The sequence below is a fragment of the Acinonyx jubatus genome, chromosome A1 (assembly GCF_027475565.1).
Source record: "Acinonyx jubatus isolate Ajub_Pintada_27869175 chromosome A1, VMU_Ajub_asm_v1.0, whole genome shotgun sequence".
NCBI classification, from domain to species: Eukaryota; Metazoa; Chordata; class Mammalia; order Carnivora; family Felidae; genus Acinonyx; species Acinonyx jubatus.
The window spans coordinates 115,314,781-115,335,819 of record NC_069380.1 but is presented as its reverse complement, the minus strand read 5'-3'; the positions used below and the strand labels follow the sequence as shown (position 1 = coordinate 115,335,819).

At 42.2% G+C, this 21,039-nt stretch overlaps 2 protein-coding genes across 3 annotated transcripts; both read right to left on the bottom strand.

Moving 5' to 3' along the window:
* Positions 1-7,126: 7,126 nt before the first annotated feature.
* ZMAT2 (zinc finger matrin-type 2) lies at positions 7,127-12,626 on the bottom strand. Its single transcript, XM_015063723.3, has 6 exons — positions 12,565-12,626; positions 12,135-12,228; positions 10,939-11,062; positions 9,436-9,509; positions 8,857-9,002; positions 7,127-8,139 (listed from the first exon to the last, which is right to left on the bottom strand). Exons 1-6 carry the CDS (start codon positions 12,580-12,582, stop codon positions 7,996-7,998), a joined length of 600 nt encoding a protein of 199 aa, XP_014919209.1. The 5' UTR covers positions 12,583-12,626; the 3' UTR covers positions 7,127-7,995.
* Positions 12,627-13,079: 453 nt separating this feature from the next.
* LOC106967531 (histidyl-tRNA synthetase 2, mitochondrial) lies at positions 13,080-20,989 on the bottom strand. Of its 2 annotated transcripts, none has more exons than XM_015063758.3 (13): positions 20,707-20,989; positions 19,136-19,210; positions 18,501-18,620; positions 18,287-18,382; positions 17,432-17,557; positions 17,217-17,324; positions 16,861-16,959; positions 16,582-16,675; positions 15,810-15,937; positions 15,477-15,716; positions 15,165-15,281; positions 14,803-14,949; positions 13,080-14,242 (listed from the first exon to the last, which is right to left on the bottom strand). In XM_015063758.3, the coding sequence occupies exons 1-13, from the start codon at positions 20,812-20,814 to the stop codon at positions 14,183-14,185; spliced, it is 1,518 nt and encodes a 505-aa protein (XP_014919244.1). In that variant the 5' UTR covers positions 20,815-20,989; the 3' UTR covers positions 13,080-14,182. The 2 variants fall into 2 exon arrangements, with proteins under 2 accessions (XP_014919244.1, XP_026932328.1); XM_027076527.2 differs by having other exon boundaries at positions 19,136-19,288; positions 20,707-20,986.
* Between the last annotated feature and the right edge of the window lie 50 nt (positions 20,990-21,039).

Genomic DNA, 21,039 nt, shown 5'->3' with positions numbered 1-21,039 from the left:
TCTCTCTGTCAAAAATAAATAATCATAAAAAAATTTTTTTTTAAAGATTTTATTTTTAAGTACTCTATACACCCAACATGGGGCTCAGAATCACAACCCCAAGATCAAGAATTGCACACTCCATGGACTGAGCCAGCAAGACACCTCTCCATTGAATTTTTTTAAGGTAAACTCTACCCCCAAAGAGGGGCTGAAACTCTTGACCTCAAGATCAAGAGCTGTATGCTCTACCAACTAAGCCAGTCAGACACCCCAATCCACTGGATTTTCACAAGAACTATACAACAACACAAAATAGGTGTTATAAAGGTCAATGTCCTACAGATCAGAAAGCAGTGTAACAGAGAAGTTGGGTTATTTAGCTAAGGTTACAGAGGCTGGAGGTTCGAGAATAAGGATTTGAACTGCTGTACTATGCCTCTAAACCACAGGTCCTTAACCTCTAAAGGGCAGTGGGGTGAAAGCAGGATCTTGACAAGATACTTGTGCACCCATCTTCATAGCAGCTCTAATTCAACAGAGCCAAGGGGTGGAAGCAACTCAAGTGTCCATCGATGAATAAATGAATAGACAAACTCTGGTGTAAATATACATATACATACACACGTACACACACACACACACACACACACACACACACACACACACAAAGAATATTATTCAGCCTTTAAAAAGGCAGGAAATCCTGTCACATGCTACAACATAGATGAACCTTGAACACACTACGCAAAGTGAAATAAGCTAGTCACTCACACACACACACGCACAAAGCCAGTCATAAAAAGACAAATACTGTATGATTCCACTTATATCAGGTACCCAGAGTAGTCAAATTCATTGGGACAGAAAGTAAAATGGTGGTTGCCAGAGGCTGGGAGCTGGGCATTGGAGTGTTTAATGGACAAAGAGTTTCAGTTTTACAAGATAAAAGAAGTTCTGGAGATGGGTGGTTGTGATGATTGCATAACAATGTTAATGTACTTAATATCATTAACTAACTGTACTCTTAAAAAATGGCTAAAATGGGGGCGCCTGGGTGGCTCAGTCGGTTGAGCATCCGACTTCGGCTCAGGTCACGATCTCGCGGTCTGTGAGTTCGAGCCCCGCGTCGGGCTCTGGGCTGATGGCTCAGAGCCTGGAGCCTGCTTCTGATTCTGTGTCTCCCTCTCTCTCTGCCCCTCCCCCGTTCATGCTCTGTCTCTGTCTCAAAAATAAATAAATGATAAAAAAAAAATTAAAAAAAAATGGCTAAAATGGTAAATGATCTGTGTATTTCATTACAATTAAAAAATGTCCAGGAAAAAATTGAAGTAGCCTTCAGTTTCCCACTGAATAATGCCAGCCTGGGCTCCACACCCCAAAAATGCCTTCTATTTGGAAAAAATGCACTTTGTACTACCAACAGAAGAGCACATTCTTTATATAAGAAACACTGCCTCATCTGCAATTGCTGAAACTGGAAAATAAAGGCATTTCGAAATGAACAGAAAATGGCAGGCATTATATTATATAAAGACAACAAAAAATGAGAATATATATTGTTTAAAACCTAACTATGAAAAAGGAAAACAAACATAACACTCCAACCCAAATTAAATAACCTTAAACAGTCATTTGATGTTATGAAAAAATACTGTGAATCAAAAAAAGAAGTCACTGTATGGAACCAAAAAAAGACTCCAAATAGCCAAAGCAATCTTGAAAAAGAAAATCAAAGCTGGAGGCATCACAATCCCAGACTTCAAGGAATTACAAAGCTGTAATCATCAAGACAGTATGGTACTGGCACAGAAACACTCACTCAGATCAATGGAACAGAATACAGAACACAGAAATGGACCCACAAACATATGGCCAACTAATCTTTGACAAAGCAGGAAAGAATATCCAATGGAATAAAGACAGTCTCTTCAGCAAATGGTGCTGGGAAAACTGGACAGCGACAAGCAGAAAAATGAACCTGGACCACTTTCTTACACCATACACAAAAATAAACTCAAAATGGATGAAGGACCTAAACATAAGACAGGAACCATCAAAATCCTAGAAGAGAAAGCAGGCAAAAACCTCTTTGACCTCGGCCACATCAACTTCTCACCCAACACCTCTCCATGACGTATCAGATAAAGGGTTAGTATCCAAAATCTATAAAGAACTTATCAAACTCAACACCAAACAGAAACAATGCAGTGAAGAAATGGGTGAAGAAATGAATAGACACTTCTCCAGATGGCCAACTGACACATGAAAAAATGCTCATCATCAGAGAAATACAAATCAAAACCACATTGATATCACCTCACACCTGTCAGAATGGCTAACATTAACAACTCAGGCAACAACAGATGTTGGCGAGGATTCAGAGAAAGAGGAACCCTTTTGCACTGCTGGTGGGAATGCAAAGTGGTGCAGCCACTCTGGAAAACAGTATGGAGACTCCTCAAAAAATTAAAAGTAGTACTACACTATGACCCAGCAATTGCACGACTAGCTATTTATCCAAGGGATACAGGTGTGCTGTTTCAAAGTGGCACATGCACTTCAAGGTCTATAGCAGTGCTATCGACAATAGCCAAAGTATGTAAAGAGCCCAAATGTCCATCAAAGGATGAATGGTCAAAGATGATGTCCCCCCCCCACACACACACACACTGGCGTATTACTCAGCAATCAAAAAGTATGAAATCTTGCCATTTGCAACTACGTGGATGGAACTAAAGGGTATTATGCTAGGCGAAATTAAATTAGTCAGAGAAAGACAAATATCCTATGACTTCACTCATATGAGGACTTTAAGATACAACACAGATGAACATAGGGAGGGAAGCAAAAATAATATAAAAACAGGTAGGGGGACAAAACATAAGAGACTCTTAAATATAGAGAACAAACAGAGGGTTGCTAGAGGGGTTGTGGGAGGGGGAATGGGCTAAACAGGTAAGGGGCGTTAAGGAATCTACTCCTGAAATCACTGTTGCACTATATACTAACTTGGATGTAAATTTAAAAATAAATAAATAAAAATAAATAAATAAACAAACAAACAAACAAATAAATAAATAGGGAGGGGGAACAAAAGAGAAGTCAGAACAAAAGTGGACAAAAAAGAAAAGATACAAAACAAGAGTTAGTCAAAACCAGGAAAAACTGAAGAAAAAGACAAATCATCTCGGGGGGAAAAAAGACTAAGTTATAAGATGTCCCAGGAAACCGATTTTACTTAAAATATAATAACCGACATTAAGGAAAAAAACAGTCAAATAAAATCAAGAAAGCAACATGGATCACATAGAAAGTTATAGATACAGAAGCAAAGAACCCAACATGTATTATATGTAGTCTCTGAAGAAAAAAAGCAAAATAATGGAACAAATGTAATATTCAAAATTATAATACAAGAAAAGTTTCTGGAAATAAAACTTGAATCTATACATCAAAAGGGTCTTCCATGAACCTAGGAAAATTGATATGGAATGGTCAACTCTGAGATCTATCTTTGAAAATCAATTAGATTTGAAAGAAAAAATCCCCCATGCCTCAGGCAAAAAGACAAAATCATTTAGAAAGGAAAGAATCAGATTGGTATTTTCACAATATACAACATATTCATACAATGTACAAAGAAAGGCAGCAAAGAAGTTTTTAAAAAACCAAGGACTCTCAAAATAAATAAACTTAAATCACTCAAGGAAAGAAATTTGAAGATTTTATATCCACCTGTCCTTCAAATACCAAAGCTACAAAAATCAGTATTAAACATGCAAAAACTCAAGAATACAGTATTCAGGAACCTCTTGAGGAATTTAGTACTAAGGAATGAGTTTCATCCCAATAAGGACTAACTAGGGGGAAATTCAGAAAACCTTACAATGGTGAGCATTAAATATATTGTTGTAGATCTCTAAAGTAAAGGTGGTAACAAGTGTGGAAAAACTGTATGCAAATTGTTTCCTAAAAACAACATGACTAAGAAAATGGGAGAGAAAAGGAAAAACAGAGTAAAATAATTCGGTTATATAATAAGAGGGAGTCAAGCTATAGCTGACAAAAAAAGGACATCCCAAATAAGGAAATGTGAGGACATGAGAAAAGATACAAGCCTGACCATAACTACTGGAATAAAAACACAAACATTACCACACACCAAACATAATTTTAAAAGTGAGTCTTTTGTTTAGGGTTGTATTTTGTTTCTGGCACTACAAGACGCTCCAGGTTCATCTCTTTATTTCCTTCCCCAGTCCTAGCATCAGCCAATTCTCCAAGGAGCCTGGTTCCTGGTGTAAAGGGAGCTGAACATTCACTGGAGAACCAGTTGCTCTGGTGCTTTGGACAGGGCATTAGTCTTAAAATACTCTTCCCCAAAGCTGATTACTGGGAAAATGAAGAGAGCTGGGGCAGTGGCAAAAGGGCTAGAAAGTACCAGCAGGTCCTGAACCACTTGAGTAGCTAGGAGATGCTTTACTTGAAGAAACCACTCAGCTATGGCCAACCTGGGCACATCCTCTAGATTATACTATCTTGACTGGCAAGAAAGACTCTCTAAGTCAACCAGAACAGGAGTGATCTAGTATGCTCTAGTGTCCAAAAATTGCTCTTACTCAGCCACTTGAAGTGCCCATCTGAGGACACACAGCAATGAGGACTCATGTCCCCTTTACCTGCTAGTAAGCTCTACCAAGAAGTTGCCTTCCAAGCTTATTCTCTATTACAGGCAACAGTCACCTGGTCCCCAAGTCTCTGGACAGGCCCTCCAGCCCCTCTGCTCCCAGGACAAACCACAGGGAATGCCCGAGTCAGAAGAGTGAAATCTTTGCAAGCTCCAAGTTCTCTTTCAGACCTTACTAGGAACTCTAGAGATAAACCAAAGAAAAACCACAGAGTTCCCCTCCCAAGTGTCATAATAGGTATTATATAGTATTACTTTTTGTTACTATTTTTAAAAATTATTTTAAACCCACATGAATATTCTATTCCTTTCATGTGTACTGTTAAACAGCTAACCTTTCTCTTCCCATAATTCCTACTTTCTCCAGTTAACCAGTTATAATTTCATTATGCATCTTCCAGACCTTTTTCTCAATCTATATATTTCACTGGACACACAATATAGTTTTATGAAGGGGGTTGGAAGTTTGTGGAAATCAGTTTGTCTGGTATTGTTTTTGTGCTTTTACTTAACAGTAGGTCTTGATCTTTCTTGTTAGTACACAGATCTAATTCATATATATAGTAATGGCTGCACTATATTCAAGAATAAATGTATGTTTTATTTTAAATGTTTCACTGTTAAATAAACCTGCAGTAAACACCTTAGAAGTATATGTACACATACACAGGTATGTTTTTAGGATAGACATGAGTAGAAATGCTAAAGTCTCCACATTTAAGACTTCGGAGGGGGGACTATGGGAGAGGCTCAAGAGTCCCAGGGGGTGCCTGAAGCCACAGAATGATCTGAAACCATCCAATCTTTTGTCCCCTAGGTACTTTAAAAGGCAATTCCACCAGAATGTAAATTCCATGACAGCTGAGCCTTGATGCCTTGCTCCAGAAAACAATACCAGGGCCTAGAACATGGTCAGCATCTCAGTAATCGCTGAATCAATGAACACATGTAGGCAAGTCACAGGCATATTCCTCAACCAAAATGCAAAATTTCCATGGACTTTAGAAAGACCACAAACATCAAATAAGTTTCTCTTCCAGAGATTTCTGAGTTATCTGGGATTGCTCTGGGCTCCTAAATTTCCATCCCACCTCCTCACCCCACCCCACCTCCATCCCACCTCCTTTCCCCAACCCCACCCTCCACCTTTTCAAGTCACCGCCTTGAATCCCTTCATACACTCATTACCTAGACATACCCCTTAGAAACTCAAACCACTTGTTAGTCCCAAGAGAATTTAGAGAACCTGGAATTCAGAATTGCTTTTTTAGTAGGGGTGACTCGAGTTAAGATTCCACTGTACCAAAGAGGGAGGGAAATCCTGTGAAGACAAGGTGAATTAGATGATTTCCTAAAGAGTACTGAATCATGGAAGGAATTCAGCTCACTGATATTTTCTCCAGCCTGCCTTAAAAGGGTGAGTGAAACAGCCCTAACTACTAGAGTCTGACTTGAAGGACCTGTAGAGCACACAATACTGTTAAGCAAAGAACTCACTAATCTGCCTGCAACTGGCCAACAAATATTGTATAAGATACTTTGAACCAGGCCTTGAGCCAGTAGATAACATTCATAACGCTCCCAGTGGCAAGATTCAGCGTCAGAAACAAAGTAGTCAAGTTATGCCTGACAGCAAGGGAATTATGTGCAAAAGTCCAAAGGAAAGAGTATAGTACTTTAAGGGATCCAAAGGTGACTCAGATGCTTCAAGGGGGCTACATGAGGCAGAGAATGTAAACAAGGCATATATGGTGGCAGCCTTGTTAACCCACATAGAGTCCTCTTTTCAGGATACAGAAGTTTGTGTAACTGTTGTTGGTTTATTTAAGGGACTGATTTTTTTTCTTCTATATCCCTGGGACACACAGTACCCAAGCCAGGGATTTTCAAAGCTTTTTTTTTTTTTTTTTTTAGTTCAGCAATCTGTGGGATCTAACGCTCAAGTTACACCAAAGTAGGGAAGGCAGTTTCTCAGTGGTTCTGAATGGGGCTGGGAGTAGGGATTTCACCATATCCTGGGGACACAATCTTAGCTGTCATACTTGGGGAGGAGGTGCACTACAAGCAGAGGCTAGGGATATTGCTAAACATCCTAAAATGCACAAGACAGCCTCCAGAACAAAGAATTAGCCAACCGAAAATGTCAACAGTGCCAAAATCCAGTAACCCTGTGCTTAGTCTAACTGCAAATAAGGAACACACTAAGTTCAACCCTCAACTCTGCTGTTCCAAAAAAGAGACCAAAGCAGGCTAAAATTAGAGAAAAAGTTTTGTTCAGTCTCCTCCGGATACACATCCCATCAGAGGAAAATACAACTCGTGCTGAAGGAACCTAGGGAAAAAAAAAGTGACAGGACTCAAATGAAGGGAGAAGAAAGAATAAGCTCTATATGTAAATACTCAGTGTATGAAGAAAAAAACAATACACAGGGAAGAATATGGAATGTTCCCACCAAATGTGAATAGGCCCAGTCAATGCCATTTATTATACATGTTGAACAGTCTCTGAGACCCAAGGGCTCCCATATGAAGTTTTTTTTCCTTTTTCTTTTTTGCATCAAACAGGTTCTTCCAAGAGCCTGCTCACAAGGAAGAAAAAAAAGAGTAATCCTCAATAAAATGAAACAAACAGGAAATGCTCAACAGTCTACATATGAAGAACAAAGGTTAAAAAACTCACCAGACAAAAACCACACCAAACACTCGTCCCATTTAATTTCCTGTTACATGCACTGAAGGAGCCAAGAACATCAGGCCCCAAGGCAGCAATGCTCTGAGGTTCTAGCTCAGGCTCCCCCTATGTGACAAATTCATGCACACACGCCCGAACATACCAGACCCAGGCAGAAATACACATGCATGCACAGGTGGCAGAAAACCAGAGGAGGTTGAGGGGGATAGAAGGCTGGTCAAAAATATGCTAGCAACTGGAAACTGGGGACCCAGAGAACCCTTCTGCTGCAGGCTAAGCCAAGAGTCAAAATTAAAACAAAGGGAGAACACAGGATCAATGTAGTATGCTCAGGTAAGAGGTTGGACAGATGAAGAGGGAAAGATGCAGGGGGAGTTTAGGGAAAGCAGCCTCAGAAGAGGTTTTTATTGGGAACTCAGGCAGAGGTCCTGTGACTCCAGTGACATACTGAGGCTGAAGGAACATGCCACAGCATTTCCTCTGCATCCTGTGCTCTTTCCCAAAGTAGAGGGAAACCACAAACACCCACCCTCGAGCCCTCCCCATTGCCACTCTTAAGGACTTTCCCAAGTACCCCGGAAAAAAATGACCCCCCTCACACACAAAGTTAGCAAAGGGCCAAGCATAGAAAGCCTCAGTAACTCTTCTTGGTGGAACCAAAGCCAGAGAAGCCCATCACAGCTGCCATCTCATCATCCTCCTCAAATGTCAAGTCCTCCTCAGCCCTCCTTTTCTTCTCCTTCTGTTTCTCTTTCTTGTAGGCTTTGGCCTTTTCCTCCTAGGGGGGAAATCACTTAGAATCAGTTCAGACTCCTGAGCCAAAGATTGAAAGAGACAAGTGAGGTCAAGATTCCTTTCTATCTTTAGGAGAAAGCAGTTAAAGACAAATAAAATTTTAAGAACAGAAGAAAAGCCACACTAAAGATTATAAGAAACAACAAAGACAAATTTTAGCCTGTGAAGAGCACTTCTCAGTCCTACGTTCCAGGTTATCTCTGGTTCTTAAAAAAGGTTATGGAAGCAAAACCACATAATAGTACCTATCATCCTGGGGCACACAGCACATGCCAGGAATTGGTCTATGTGCTTTGTGTAGATTATATATTAAGATCTCTAATATGGGGAAACCGAGACATGGAGAAGTTCTATAACTTGCCCAAGAGTCATAGCCAGTAAGTGAAGGAAACAGAATTCTGACCCAGTCAGGCTGGTTCCACATGCCTCTTGGGGACTAGGTGTATTTAATCCCTCCTGCAGTAAGAAAAAAAGTAAGTAGGCCCAGAGAGTCCACGAAAAAAGAATAGGTTTACAGCCATATTCTTAAGATTATGAGAGTCCCAAACAAAGGCAGTAAAGGTTTCCCCCAATATAGAGAAATTCAGGATTCAATTATCCTCTGGGGGTGGGAGTGGAATGAGGAAGAATGCTTCCCCATCATTCAGAACATAAAACTCAAAGCTAGGGGATAAAAGATGAAAGAACAGCAGAGCCTTACTTCTTCTCTGAGCTCCTTCATCCTTTCCTCAAAATCATAATCCTTCTGTTTCTCTTCCATCTTCTTCTTGTTGACTTCAAAACGTTTCTTCACCTGATCCAAGGTGGAACGTTCCACACGCATAGACATGCCCAGATTTCGCTGATCTGGGTGGGATCAAGAGTGAAAAAGGTAATGTCAGTACATCCCCAGTCCCTCAAAGTCTTTTCTTGACATTAAAAAGAAAAACTTCTCATAAAATACAAAGCAAAAATAATTATGGCTGGAAAAAACTCCATTGGCTTTACTTGTTCCCAGAAGCAGCAGCTACAGATAGCCAAGATGCAAGTGGTGTTCAACTGCCTTTACTGAGCAAATGCATACCAGTGGGGACAGCTAGGCCATGGAAAAGACCATGGTCTTCTTGTTGAAAGCTTGAAACAGTGTCTCATCCAGGGCCTCCAGAAACATTAGATAATGAAGTAAAGGATGCCCTGTACTGAAGCAATTAGAGTATTTCTCAGTCATTAAAAAAAGATCCAACAGAAACTACCCTTTCCCCAAACCCAGCCCTAAGCATAAACTACCTCCAAGCCTTACGTTTCTTTCCATTAATGTGATCCAGGAAGTTGATGGAGTCCTTCACAACACAGTCACAGACATTGCAGTAATACCTAGCAAACAGAATAAATAGCACTTGTGGTCAAATCTAGCTATAAGGATCTTTTTTTTTTTTTTTTTTTTTTATGTTTATTTATTTTTGAGACAGAGAGAGACAGAGCACGAACAGGGGAGGGGCAGAGAGAGAGGGAGACACAGAATTGGAAGCAGGCTCCAGGCTCTGAGCCATCAGCCCAGAGCCCGACGCGGGGCTCGAACTCACAGACCGCGAGATCGTGACCTGAGCCGAAGTCGGATGCTCAACCGACTGAGCCACCCAGGCGCCCCACTAGCTATAAGGATCTTAATGTTTTCAGCCAAGAAACTCCTATTTTTTAGGTAAATTTTCTTTTTACAAGAAGGCACGTCTGATTTTCATAAAGCTTTATCTCTTGGAAGAATATGGTAGCCAACCTCCATGATGCCAAAATTCCTGGTATTCCTACCTTGTGTAGTCCCCTCCCAATTTGTAGTAGGGTTAGTCTGTGACTAAAAGAATATGTCAAAAGTGATGCTATGTCACTTACAAAATAAGGTTATTAAAAAAAAAGTGGCTTCTGTCTTAGTCTGTCCGTGTCTTACTCTGGGGAAGCCACTATGGAGCAGCACTATGGAGAAGCCCATGGGGCAAAGAACTGAGGCCTCTAAAGCACTGCCACGTGAAAAAGCCTTCAATCAAATGATTCAGCTCCACTTACACCTCAGATGAAGGCAGACCCACCAGACACCTATACTGTAGCTTTGTGAAACCCTGAGCCAGAACCACCTCGCTAAGCCTTTCCCAGATTATTTAGACAGAAATTGTGAGCTATTTGTTATTTCGTGATGCTAAATTTTGGATTTGTTAACTTACAAAGCAAGAGAGAACGAATACAAAGAGGAATGACGTTAGTGGATTTTCTAAGCAACTCAGACATGTCATTCATTGCTATCTGTTTTGCCCTCCTGCTAGAAAGACTAAGTGAACATGGAAGTAGTAGTGGTGGGCAAAAGAATAAAGAGTTGTTGTAGGACACTTCTTACCATGGGAGGCAGGTAGTCAGGAAGAAGGTGTATAACCAAGCAATCCATAACAACTACAGCCTCTGCAGCCAGTCTGGAACCTCAACTCCCTTTATTCAACAGCTCCTAGGCTCCATTCTATCTCCACCTAATCTCTCCCCTAAATATCTCTTCAGTAGTTCTTTTCCTCATTTCTTCTTTAAAATATTAAGTAGCACTTACAGTACTAGTATGAATAAGCCTACCGAGTGACTCCTCCTAGAGACACTATTATGTTTAGTTGAGACCTTGGGGGAACAAAGAAAAACAAACTTAAAGGTAGAATTGTAGGCAACAAGGCTGTTATCCTGGGGCCAGGGAACCTCCTCAACACCTGCTAAAAGCAACACAGAGTTTATTATACCTATTCCTGGCTCCTGAGAAAGATGAAAAGTCACTCACCCTCCCATCTCTGATTGTGGTGTGGTCTTAGTAATGACAATTGTCTTCCCAAGCTTGGATTCCAGGTCCACCTTGTAGTCTCTATGCCGGAGGAGCTCCCTTTTGACTGGCTGCACTGGTTTTCCTAAAGTATAATAGAGGAGAAAGTTTCTTCAATACTTCAGTTCTTGAACCAGAAAGGAAAAGAAATGCATGATACCCAAAATACAGGTGTCTACTCTCATTTCTTTCTTGAACCCAAAGCCAGGGACACAAGGAGCACTTCTAACAGCACCAAGACAGAATCTCGACACAGGAAAAATGATAAGCAGTCCCTAAACTATGTACAGCTTTTACCCACTTTAAAGCCAACAAGTCTAAAAGCGAAGTTTTTTTATTGATTAACTGAATTGAAAGGAGGAGTTCTGAATTTTCACAAAAAGCGAACTTTTAAAAGAGCAAAGACACTTTCAGACAGATACCCCAAGCATTAACACAGAAAAGAATCTTCACAGGGCTGGGGAAAATTTTTAAAGATCAATATTCAGGAAATACCTGTTATGTGGCTGGCACTACTGTACAAATTACATAAAAACTAAAAGGGTTAGTGTGTACAAGATGGTGTGAAACTAAACTGAAAAAAGAATGTATACGTTTGAAAACAGAAAATAAGACATTTATTTTTGTACAGTGGAATCTCTATCTAGGAGAGGAGCACCAACTCCCAACACTGTACATAGGGAGCAGTACTACTGAGCATCAGCTTAAAAAAAAAAAATCACACACTCCTTAGTAGTACCCTTGCTCTTCTCAGACTACAGGGAAAGGTCTTAACTGAGCCAGTTCTTCTTCCCCTTAAGTGACTTCAAGGGAAAGAAGCCAGCCTCAATAGCAGAATGCACAGCAACAAAATACTCCACTTCTTTTCTGTCACTACTAAGGATTCCACTCTCTTATCTGTACTTCAGGAAAGTACGAAATGAGCCAAGCAAAAGGAGAGCAAGGAAGTAGAAGAAACAGAGGGGAAAACACCTCAAAACCGCTTCAGTCCTTCTTCTTGCTCTCATTTTATACATTAAGAACTCAAGGGGCAGGGAGGCAACGCTCTGCCAGAGGTTACACGGCGTAAAAGGTCAATGCATTTCAACTCCCCACCGGCTCCCAGCTATGGCTTCGCCTCTACTATACCCACAGCCCTTGACGGAGCAGGCACGCACCATCCTTCTTTTCTCTCTCTTCCGTGAGCCTCTTCTCGGCAAGCTTCTCATATTCATCTTTGTCCCACTTTCGGCGAAAGTCCAAGTTTTTCGTCTGTAAAGAAAAAAGCGCTCAAGATTCGTCGCTAATCACGTCCGACCCCTAGAGAAATGGAAAGACCCGCGTCTACGCGGCACGGCGTCCCGCGGACCTGTGGAGAACGAAGACTCTCCGGACCACACCAGACTAAGGTAGCCTCAGGACCCAAACCCAAGAGACCTCCGCGATTCCACAAACCCTGAACCAGAGCCCCACGGGGAAGCTCTTGAATCCGGGCCATTACACCACAAGGAGGTGTCGAGAAGCCAGCCGGCTGCAGGATATTCCGCACTGAGAAGCCACCCTCTGCCCCCCGCCCGACCAAAGCCTCCACACACACACAACACCTACCCCGCTGCCGGACGCCATCTTCACTGCGAAGTGAATGGGAAGCCGGAAAATGACGTAAAAAGCGGCCTTGAGCCGTAAAGCTGACTTGCCCTCCAATAAGCTTAGAGTCTCGTGTTCTAAACGAGCTAAAGACTGGAGGGCTTCTTAAACAAGCTTGTTGGCCCCTCCTCTGACCCAAGAAAATGACGCATGCGCAAGGGGGGGGGGGGGTTGAAGCAACACGGAAGTAAGGGTGCGTACAAACGTTTCTTTCCCCAGGCTTTCAAAACGTGCGTTGAAGGGCTGATTTAGTTCGACTCGTCTATTTTACAAACGAGGCAACGGTCCAGATCAGCGCCCTCTGATCTAAGCAATTTTGCGTGCGATTGCCAAGAGTTTCTAAGTTTTCGTTAAGGCTGAATCGGTTATCAGGAGTTCTAGGTGTCCCATTTACCTGTATGCACGAAAGATACGGTCCTGACACCGCAGTGTTTTTAAAGATTGCAGCCTTCCCAACGCACAAATACAAAATTCTTTTTGCACACTCTCTCCTTGTTTTGAAGCAACGCTAACACCCTTTGGTTAACTCATTTTTCCTTAAACCGAGGAATCTTACAGTCTTTCAATCTATAGGGCACAATTTAATTAACATGATTGGACTTGGAAAGGCCAGTCATCAGCAACTCTGTAGGGTGAAGAACTCTGACAGATGACTCACTATGTGTTGAGTTGGGGGTTGAGGGGTTAATGGGCAGCAGTCGGGAACTGTGACTGCTCCATTCACTGAATACAGAAGCATCACCCCAGGGAGGTTGCTCCTAGCTCTCAGAATTCTCTAGTGTACACTCAAGCATTTTCTATGGTCTATGCAAACCAATCTCTTGATGACAAATCACCCAAGCTACTTCATTTAATATTTTATTTAATACATTATCCAATCACTTCTAGAAAGGTCACCTCCATAGGAGAATATGGAATAAAGTCAGAGTAGTAATTCTGGCACAGGAAATGGTCTCCAAAATCTCAAAAGATTAGACCATTGCATCAAGTCACCTATTAAATTCAACATTCAAAATTACTAAACAGACAGCCTCACTCTATGTGGATGGGCTAGAGACATGCCATATCAATATGAGCACTACTTTGCCCTCAGGATAGCATCTCTGTCCTCAAACAAAAGAGAAAGTAGCTGTTCCCCCTTCTTTGTTGTCTTCCAAAACTCCCTGGACAGGCCAAGGGCAGATTGTGGACAAATTCCCCAGAATCTGGTTCAGAAGCCACAGTAGAAGGCTAAGATTCTGACTTTTGGTCTCAATGGTCTCAGCCTTAGGCAACTTTCCTAGAGCTTTGCTAAAAGCAACCATCTCAGTACCTATTGGCAGCATTCAATGGCACTTCAATTCTGCCTCTGCAGTTAGAGCATGTCTCTTTCACATACCAGCCATCTGCACCCATGCAGAATAGCTGCTTGCACTAGCTCAGGAGTCCTCAGGGCCTTCCACAGTTCTGTACCCAGAAAGGATGGAGAAGGCAGAGGAACTTGTCACCCATCCTGGCCAGCAGTTGTGAAGTCCATCAGCAACTCAGTTCTAGAAGAAACATTTTCTAGAAAGAGCAGCAGATGGCAATCAGGCAAGAGTCAAGACTCAGATAGTCGCTTCTGAATTTCAGCCACAAGATTTTCCCGTTTAATAGCCACCTGTAACATAAAAGAACCTTCATGTGACAAACTATAGAGTGATACTAGATTCTTAGTCACTGCTTTTCCACATGCGTTTTACTCTGCATCTGCTCCCACTACTTATGCAACCAACAGGGAGAAGTATGGGCTTCAAGCTGGAATGGGCAATGTATGCCCTCAAGAGATTCTAACACCTGGGGCACCTGTCTCGTTCAGTGAATAGAGCATGTGACTCTTAATCTTGGAGTTCTGAGTTTGAGCCCCATGATGGGTGCTGAGATGACTGAAGAAATAAAATCTTTAGGGGAGCTTGAGTAGCTCAGTCATTTAAGCATCTGACTCTTGATTTAGGCTCAGGTAATGATCTCACAGTCTGTGAGGTTGAGCTCTGCACTGGGCTCTATGCTGACAGTGTGAAGCCTCCTTGGGATTCTCTCTCTACCCCTCCCTTGCTCACCCACTTGCAAAGTATGCTCTCTCTCTCTCTCAAAATAATTAAACATTAAAAACAAAAACAAAAACAAAAAAGAATCTAAGAAAGATAGAAACCCTTGGTGCCTTCCATTTCCCCCACTCACCTCCTCCCTGCTGGCCACTGAACGAAGCTTGATTATCCCTTCTTTCATTTCTTGCTCACCAATAATGACCACCAGTGGAATGCCCATGTCCTCACAGTAGTGCAGTTGCGTTAGTAGTTTAGGGTTGTTTTTATACAGCAGCTCTGCCTGAAAACAGTGAAGACAGAGTAAGGGGCTGAGGAATAACCACACTACTCAACCCCAGGAACAAGCATTGCCAAAGAAATAAGTACCTAACCCTTCTACTAGAAGACACTTTAGTGAAGACCAGAAATTTCTTAAGTTCCACCTTGCATAAGGTAGAAATGGCCACCTGAATGTCCACATATACCTAGATGACCTGGATATCAGATTTATCATACCTTGATCCCAGCATCCCAAAGTTCTGCAATTAGCTTCAACCGTTCATGAATAAAGTTCTTCTGTGGTGTGGCCACAAACACTTGGGTCTCTGTAGTCCGTATCTTCTGACCAAAAGTCTGATTAAAGAGAAAGGAAAAACATAAAACTAATAAAAAAAAAAAGCCCAAACTTCCTGTGCATCAGAAACTTAAAAAAAAAAAAAAAAAAAAAAAAAAAAGGACAAAAAGAATCATCAGAAAAACAGTCCCACTGTATATCCAAAAACATGAGTTTAAGTCTCTAGCCCCACTCCACCCCAACCTAAGACCTACCTTCATCCTCTGCTCCACAATAGAGAAGATTCGCTCTACCCCAATACTGAGTCCCACACACGGCACCTTGTGGCCCTTGGGGTCAAACATGCCCACCAGCTTATCATAGCGTCCACCAGCAGCCACACTGCCCACATTGAAGGACTCCTGAGCCTGAGCCGGGGTCTGTAGTAGCACTGCTTCATAGATTACTCCAGTATAGTAGTCCAGGCCCCGAGCTAGGCTTAGGTCAAAAGAGATCTGTGGGAACAAGGCTATAGTAAGTCCCAGAAAACACTCAGGACCCTGAGAGCCCCAAAGCTCAGCAAAAGGTCCACTGCCAACTCAGCTTACCTTCTCAGCAATTCCAAATAAAGTCAGGTATTCAAATAGCAGCCTCAAGTCCCCCAGGCCATCTAGAGCCTGCTTGTTCTGTGATAGTCTAGGATCCTGGAACATTTGCTCTATCAAGGAAACCCCACCTAGGGAGACATATGGGGAGAAATAAGGTCTGTGCTATTCACCCAGATTTGTTTTATCCAAATTTATTCCTAATTTGTTCCAGCCAGTCCTCCTTACTTTATTTTTTAATGTTTATTTACTTGTTTTGAGAGAGAAAGAGAGAGTAAGCTCTCACAAATGCATGCAGAAGTGGGCCAGTGGGGGAGGGGCAGACAGAGAGGGAGAGAGAAAGAATCCCAAGTAAGCTCTGCTGAGTCAGTGCACAGCCCAACTCGGGGCTCGATCCCATGACTCATGAGATCATGACCTGAACCAAAATCAGGAGTCAGACACTTAACCGAATGAGCAACCCAGGTGCTCCTACTCCTCTTCATTTTCTTATTAAAACAAAACAAACAACAAAAAAAAAAAACCCTCAAAAATAAATAAACATTAAAAAAAAATTAAAAAAAAAAAAAAATCCTGATGTCTTATGACCAGACTCACCTCTGCTTTTGCCATCTGAGGACACAAAGTGGTTACACTAAGTAAAAGTGAAATTAAATTCAGGCCAGGTTCTGATGTCACACATCTTCAGAAAGGAGCTGTTTCAGAGGCAGAAGTTTGTACACCCATCACCCTCACTCCACTTCTATCACATAGCCCACAAAACCCTGGTTCTTACCATGACATTGAACATAGTCCCCAATTCTATCAGCCACTTCAGGAGCCAGGCCTTTCTTTGCCACGATCTCATGTCTCACATCTTTCCAAGATATCTGTGCAAACACCCAAATATTAGCCCAGTTCCAAAATCCTTCTTTATCTAACTGGAAATGTCATGAGTACCTAACATTATACTCAGCAAAGTCAGAGGCAGCTCAGGAAATCCAGCGACAGGGGTATAGATTTGAGGGCAGGGCAGATATGGATATGGTCTACTAAAACATGTCTTTTTTGTTACCTTGTCTAGTTTGTCTATCGAGGAGCAGATGGCATGGAACTTGCTTTCAGGAACACCGCAGACAGCAAACATCCCATCCAAAATCCGCCGATCATTGACCTGGGAACTCAGTGGAAGTAACACAAGTGCCTCGTCAATGCCCTTTCCCTCAAAACAATGGCAGTCCCTACTAGCCTGTCTCATAAAAATGACAGAAAAAAATTTCATAGGATGACTATATAGATGTAGATACAATTAAATAACTGTTCTGAGAAAATGCCAGATCTATAGAATTAAAGGCTGGGGTCACCTATGTTTTAGGACATAATCAGGCCAAATCCAGATTTTTTCCCCTCAGTCCTTAGCCCTGGTCTCACCTTAATGATGAAGTCCCCCAGCTGCAATCCACTAAGAATTTCACACATGATCTTCAAACACTCTGCGTCAGGGATCATAGGATCAAACTGACCAGCAATGTCAAAATCCTACAACAACGAAAAAGATGGGGGAAAAAAATCTTCACTGAGTAGCCAGTTCTCAGGTTGTAGCCTCCCAAACTATCAAACCATGCTGCCCCCATCAGGTCACTTACACACTGGCAGAACTCCCTGTAGCGGCCTTGGACTATGGTTGGGCTTTCCCGCCGCCACACTTTTCCAACATGGTAACGTTTCATCTTCTTCACCTTATTCATGGCCAGATAACGAGCAAAAGGGACCTCACATAAATAAGTTAAGGAGAAAGGATACTACATCCAAAGCTTAGGCCCAGTGTGTAGACATTTGAGAGGAATGGGCCATTATCAACTGGATCTCATCCACTAGGATGAAAACAAGGACCTTCTCTGTCTTGTTTCCCACTATTCCCAATGCCTAACAGTGCTTGACATTCAATATATACAAAGGAATGAAGGAATCTCTCCAAGCAAAAGTGCAAGTTCACTAAAAAGCAGGGGAAGCTGGCCTACTGGCCACTGAATGAAACAGAAATGCTCCAAGAACTTCCAAGTATGGGCTATTACTTCCTATTCAGATCAATTCTCAACCATTTCAAAATAGTCAAGTTTTCAGAACCTGGATTTCCTTGCAACTATGTCGATGTTTTTTAAAATAGAGGTCAAGAACCACCTGCCCCTTCATGACTCCAGACGCCTGTTTACAATGTACATTGCTGAGCCCCACTCCAGCTATAGAATTAAGAATATCTGGGGGTAAGGGCCAGAAATCTGTATTTCTCCAGGCTTCCACAAGAGTTTCTGATACATAATGAAGTTAAATGACAACACTCCAGGCCAGGCTCTGCTGGCAGAATTGCTTTCTGGGAGGAACTAGAAGTAAAGGCTGCTGCAAACAGACGTAGGGGGCCCAGAGGCACTTTTGTCCCTTTTGTCAAAGAAAGTCATCTGGGTTTGGAAAGAGATGTCAGTCTCCAACACTTAGAAAGATACAGTAAGGTCATAGCGCAGGGACAACAGCTCTCCACCCTGATCCTTCAGATCATAGATGAGCCCAGAGTCCTCTCCATACTTCTCAGTGAGCATTTCCTGCAGGGATCAAACAAAAAATGCCACAGTTCAAAGGACTCCAAAACACAGGCTAAAAGTTCTTTCAAAAACTGAAGACAGGTGAAAAAATGGAGTCCCAAAAGTTTTTCCTTCTTACCTTTAGCTCAAATGCGGGAGTATCTAACCTCTTTGCTCCATGACGTTTAAAGCAGCCAACAACCATATCAAGAATTTTCTCCCTCACAACCATCTGCTGGGGACTAAGATCTCTGGTGCCCTAGAAACCAATAGGAGCCATGGCCAAAACAAAGACAAAAAACAAGTCCATTTAAGACAAAGAGTTAAACAACGTCTATAATCGAAGGTCTGAAGTTGAAATCTCTTTGAATTCAGATGAATGATCCTCATAAATATCTCAAGAATAGGGAATTTTTGGGGCGCCTGGGTGGCTCAGTCGGTTAAGCGTCCAACTTCGGCTCAGGTCATGATCTCACGGTCTGTGAGTTCGAGCCCCACGTCGGGCTCTGTGCTGACAGTGCAGAGCCTGGAGCCTGTTTCAGATTCTGTGTCTCCCTCTCTCTCTGCCCCTCTCCCGTTCATGCTCTGTCTCTCTCTGTCTCAAAAATAAATAAACGTTAAAAAAAAAAAAAGAAAAGAATAGGGAATTTTTTTTTTTATTCGTCTAAAAAGACATTAAAAGGGATTAGGGAAGAGACAAGCAGAGCAGAGGGAAGAACTGAGGGCAGTGCTCCAAGGAACCCTAATAGGACAGGGTAGGGAAAAGGGCATTACCTTTGGGGTCTTGATGATAAAATTTGATTTCTCTTGTTGTGGTTTCAGTTGGGATGTTAACACTGCCTCTGCAAACTGTCAGAAAAAGGAATGTGAGGTGTGCTCCTTTCAAGACTGTCCAGACCTGTGACACTTCTGGCCCTATGTCCAGACCTACAAAGACATTTGGCCCTGAGCAACAGGCAGACTGAACAATGTTTTATCTACTCCAATCTCAGCGTCACTCTAAAACATATGTTGTATGTGCATTATATATGTAATACATATGAGATCAGGTCTTTATCATAGTTGTTGTTTTTAAATGTATTCACTATATTTGGAGATATTAAACATCTGAAAAAGCTTAAGCACCTGAGAACAATGAAGGCACAAAACAACCCACCACTACCACCGCCAACCATCCAGGAGTAGGGAAGGCACAAAACAACCCACCACTACCACCGCCAACCATACAGGAGTAGGAATTAGTATGATCTACAATTCTCAATTCCTACTCAAAGAGCAAAACCATAAATTTTTAATAAGATAGCAGTAGTCATTAGGCTTAGAGACATGGAAAAAGCAACCTGAAGACAGAAAAGAACCAGCCCAAAACACAGAGCATGCCCATGGAATGAACAGGAATGGATATCCAAATTGAACTAAAAAAAGCCAGATTGGTAGGATGCTGTGACTGAAAATTAATAATAAGATCTGAACCCTGTTATTTATGATAGGAAAGCCTCTGCTAGGGTGTTTGACAAAGTAAAACAGATTCGGTAGTTTCTTTATTAGCAGAAGGCTGTATGCTCCTTTCTGAAATATAGAGGGTGTGAGAGTTCCATATTTTGGCGGATTCTCTCCTCCAAAGGATGACAGTTCACAATCCTTCCTCTGCAATTCCAAAATCCTAAAACCTCTAAAAACCGAAAATGTTTTTTTGTTTTGTTTTGTTTGTTTTTGGAGGGATGGGCATTGCTCATTTTGAGGTAAATTCTAATGTGAACTCAGCCCACTTATGGGCTTCAGTCATCTCATTTAATGGGAATATTCATATACTTTGCTTAAGAATGTGTTTGATTCTGGGGCGCTTGGGTGGCTCAGTCGGTTGAACGGCTTCGGCTCAGGTCATGATCTCTCAGTTCGTGAGTTTGAGCGCCGCATCGGCCTCTGTGCGGACAGCTCAGAGCCTGGAGTCTGCTTCAGATTCTGTGTCTCCCTCTCTCTGCCCCTTTCCCGCTCATGCTCTGTCTCTCTCTGTCTCCCAGAAAATGAATAAACGTTAATAAATAAATTAAAAAAAAGAATGTGTTTGACCCCAAGAGGTTCACATAAGGGATTGTGGACCTATATTATAAATGTATCCGTAGATAAATCATTTAACCTAGCTTACTGTTTCCTCAACAATAAAATGGAAATAATCACAACCTCTCAAGACTGCTATGAGGATTAAATGACAAAGCATCTAAAACGCTTAGCTTAGTACCCCTAAACTACTCAAAAAACCCTGACAATACTAATGGAGTGCAGGCCGCGAATCCCTGCTCCGGATCTGGAGATCCTGCCCCGACAGACCACTCAGCCTGGCTCACCTGGCTATGAAAATGGACCTCCCTGATGCACACAGCACGGGGCGACCGCAGAAGCTGGCCAAACAGTGAAGCCCAAGCCCTCATGTGCAGGAATCCGAACGGGGGCATCGTGTAGCAAGAAAGCCCTTTTCCGAGACAGGCGCCAAAACCTGGGAACGAAGCAGGTCGGACCCAGTAACGGTGCAGAGCGCTGCAGAAGGTAGCCCTAGCACCCTGGAAAAGAGAATACTTCCGCACCTTCCAAACCCTACGGGCTGGCCCCGGACCTCCCAGGCGCACGCCCAGTTTCCGTACTTCCGGTAGTAGCCGGAAGTGATTTTGTGCTCGGCGGAG

What these genes read in the sequence shown, in the direction of transcription:
- ZMAT2 (XM_015063723.3), bottom strand. An exon ending in CCACAATCAGAGATGGGAGG is followed by an intron (nt 9,510 to 10,938) that starts GTGAGTGACTTT and finishes TCTGTTTGCTAG; the next exon opens with GTATTACTGCAATGTCTGTG. An exon ending in TGAAGGAGCTCAGAGAAGAA is followed by an intron (nt 8,140 to 8,856) that starts GTAAGGCTCTGC and finishes TTTCCCCCCTAG; the next exon opens with GAGGAAAAGGCCAAAGCCTA.
- LOC106967531 (XM_015063758.3), bottom strand. Translation starts at nt 20,814, where the DNA reads ATGCCCCCGTTCGGATTCCTGCACATGAGGGCTTGGGCTTCACTGTTT. An exon ending in CCCTGCGCTATGACCTTACT is followed by an intron (nt 17,558 to 18,286) that starts GTATCTTTCTAA and finishes TATTTATGTGAG; the next exon opens with GTCCCTTTTGCTCGTTATCT. An exon ending in TTTGGGATGCTGGGATCAAG is followed by an intron (nt 14,950 to 15,164) that starts GTATGATAAATC and finishes CACTGTTTTCAG; the next exon opens with GCAGAGCTGCTGTATAAAAA.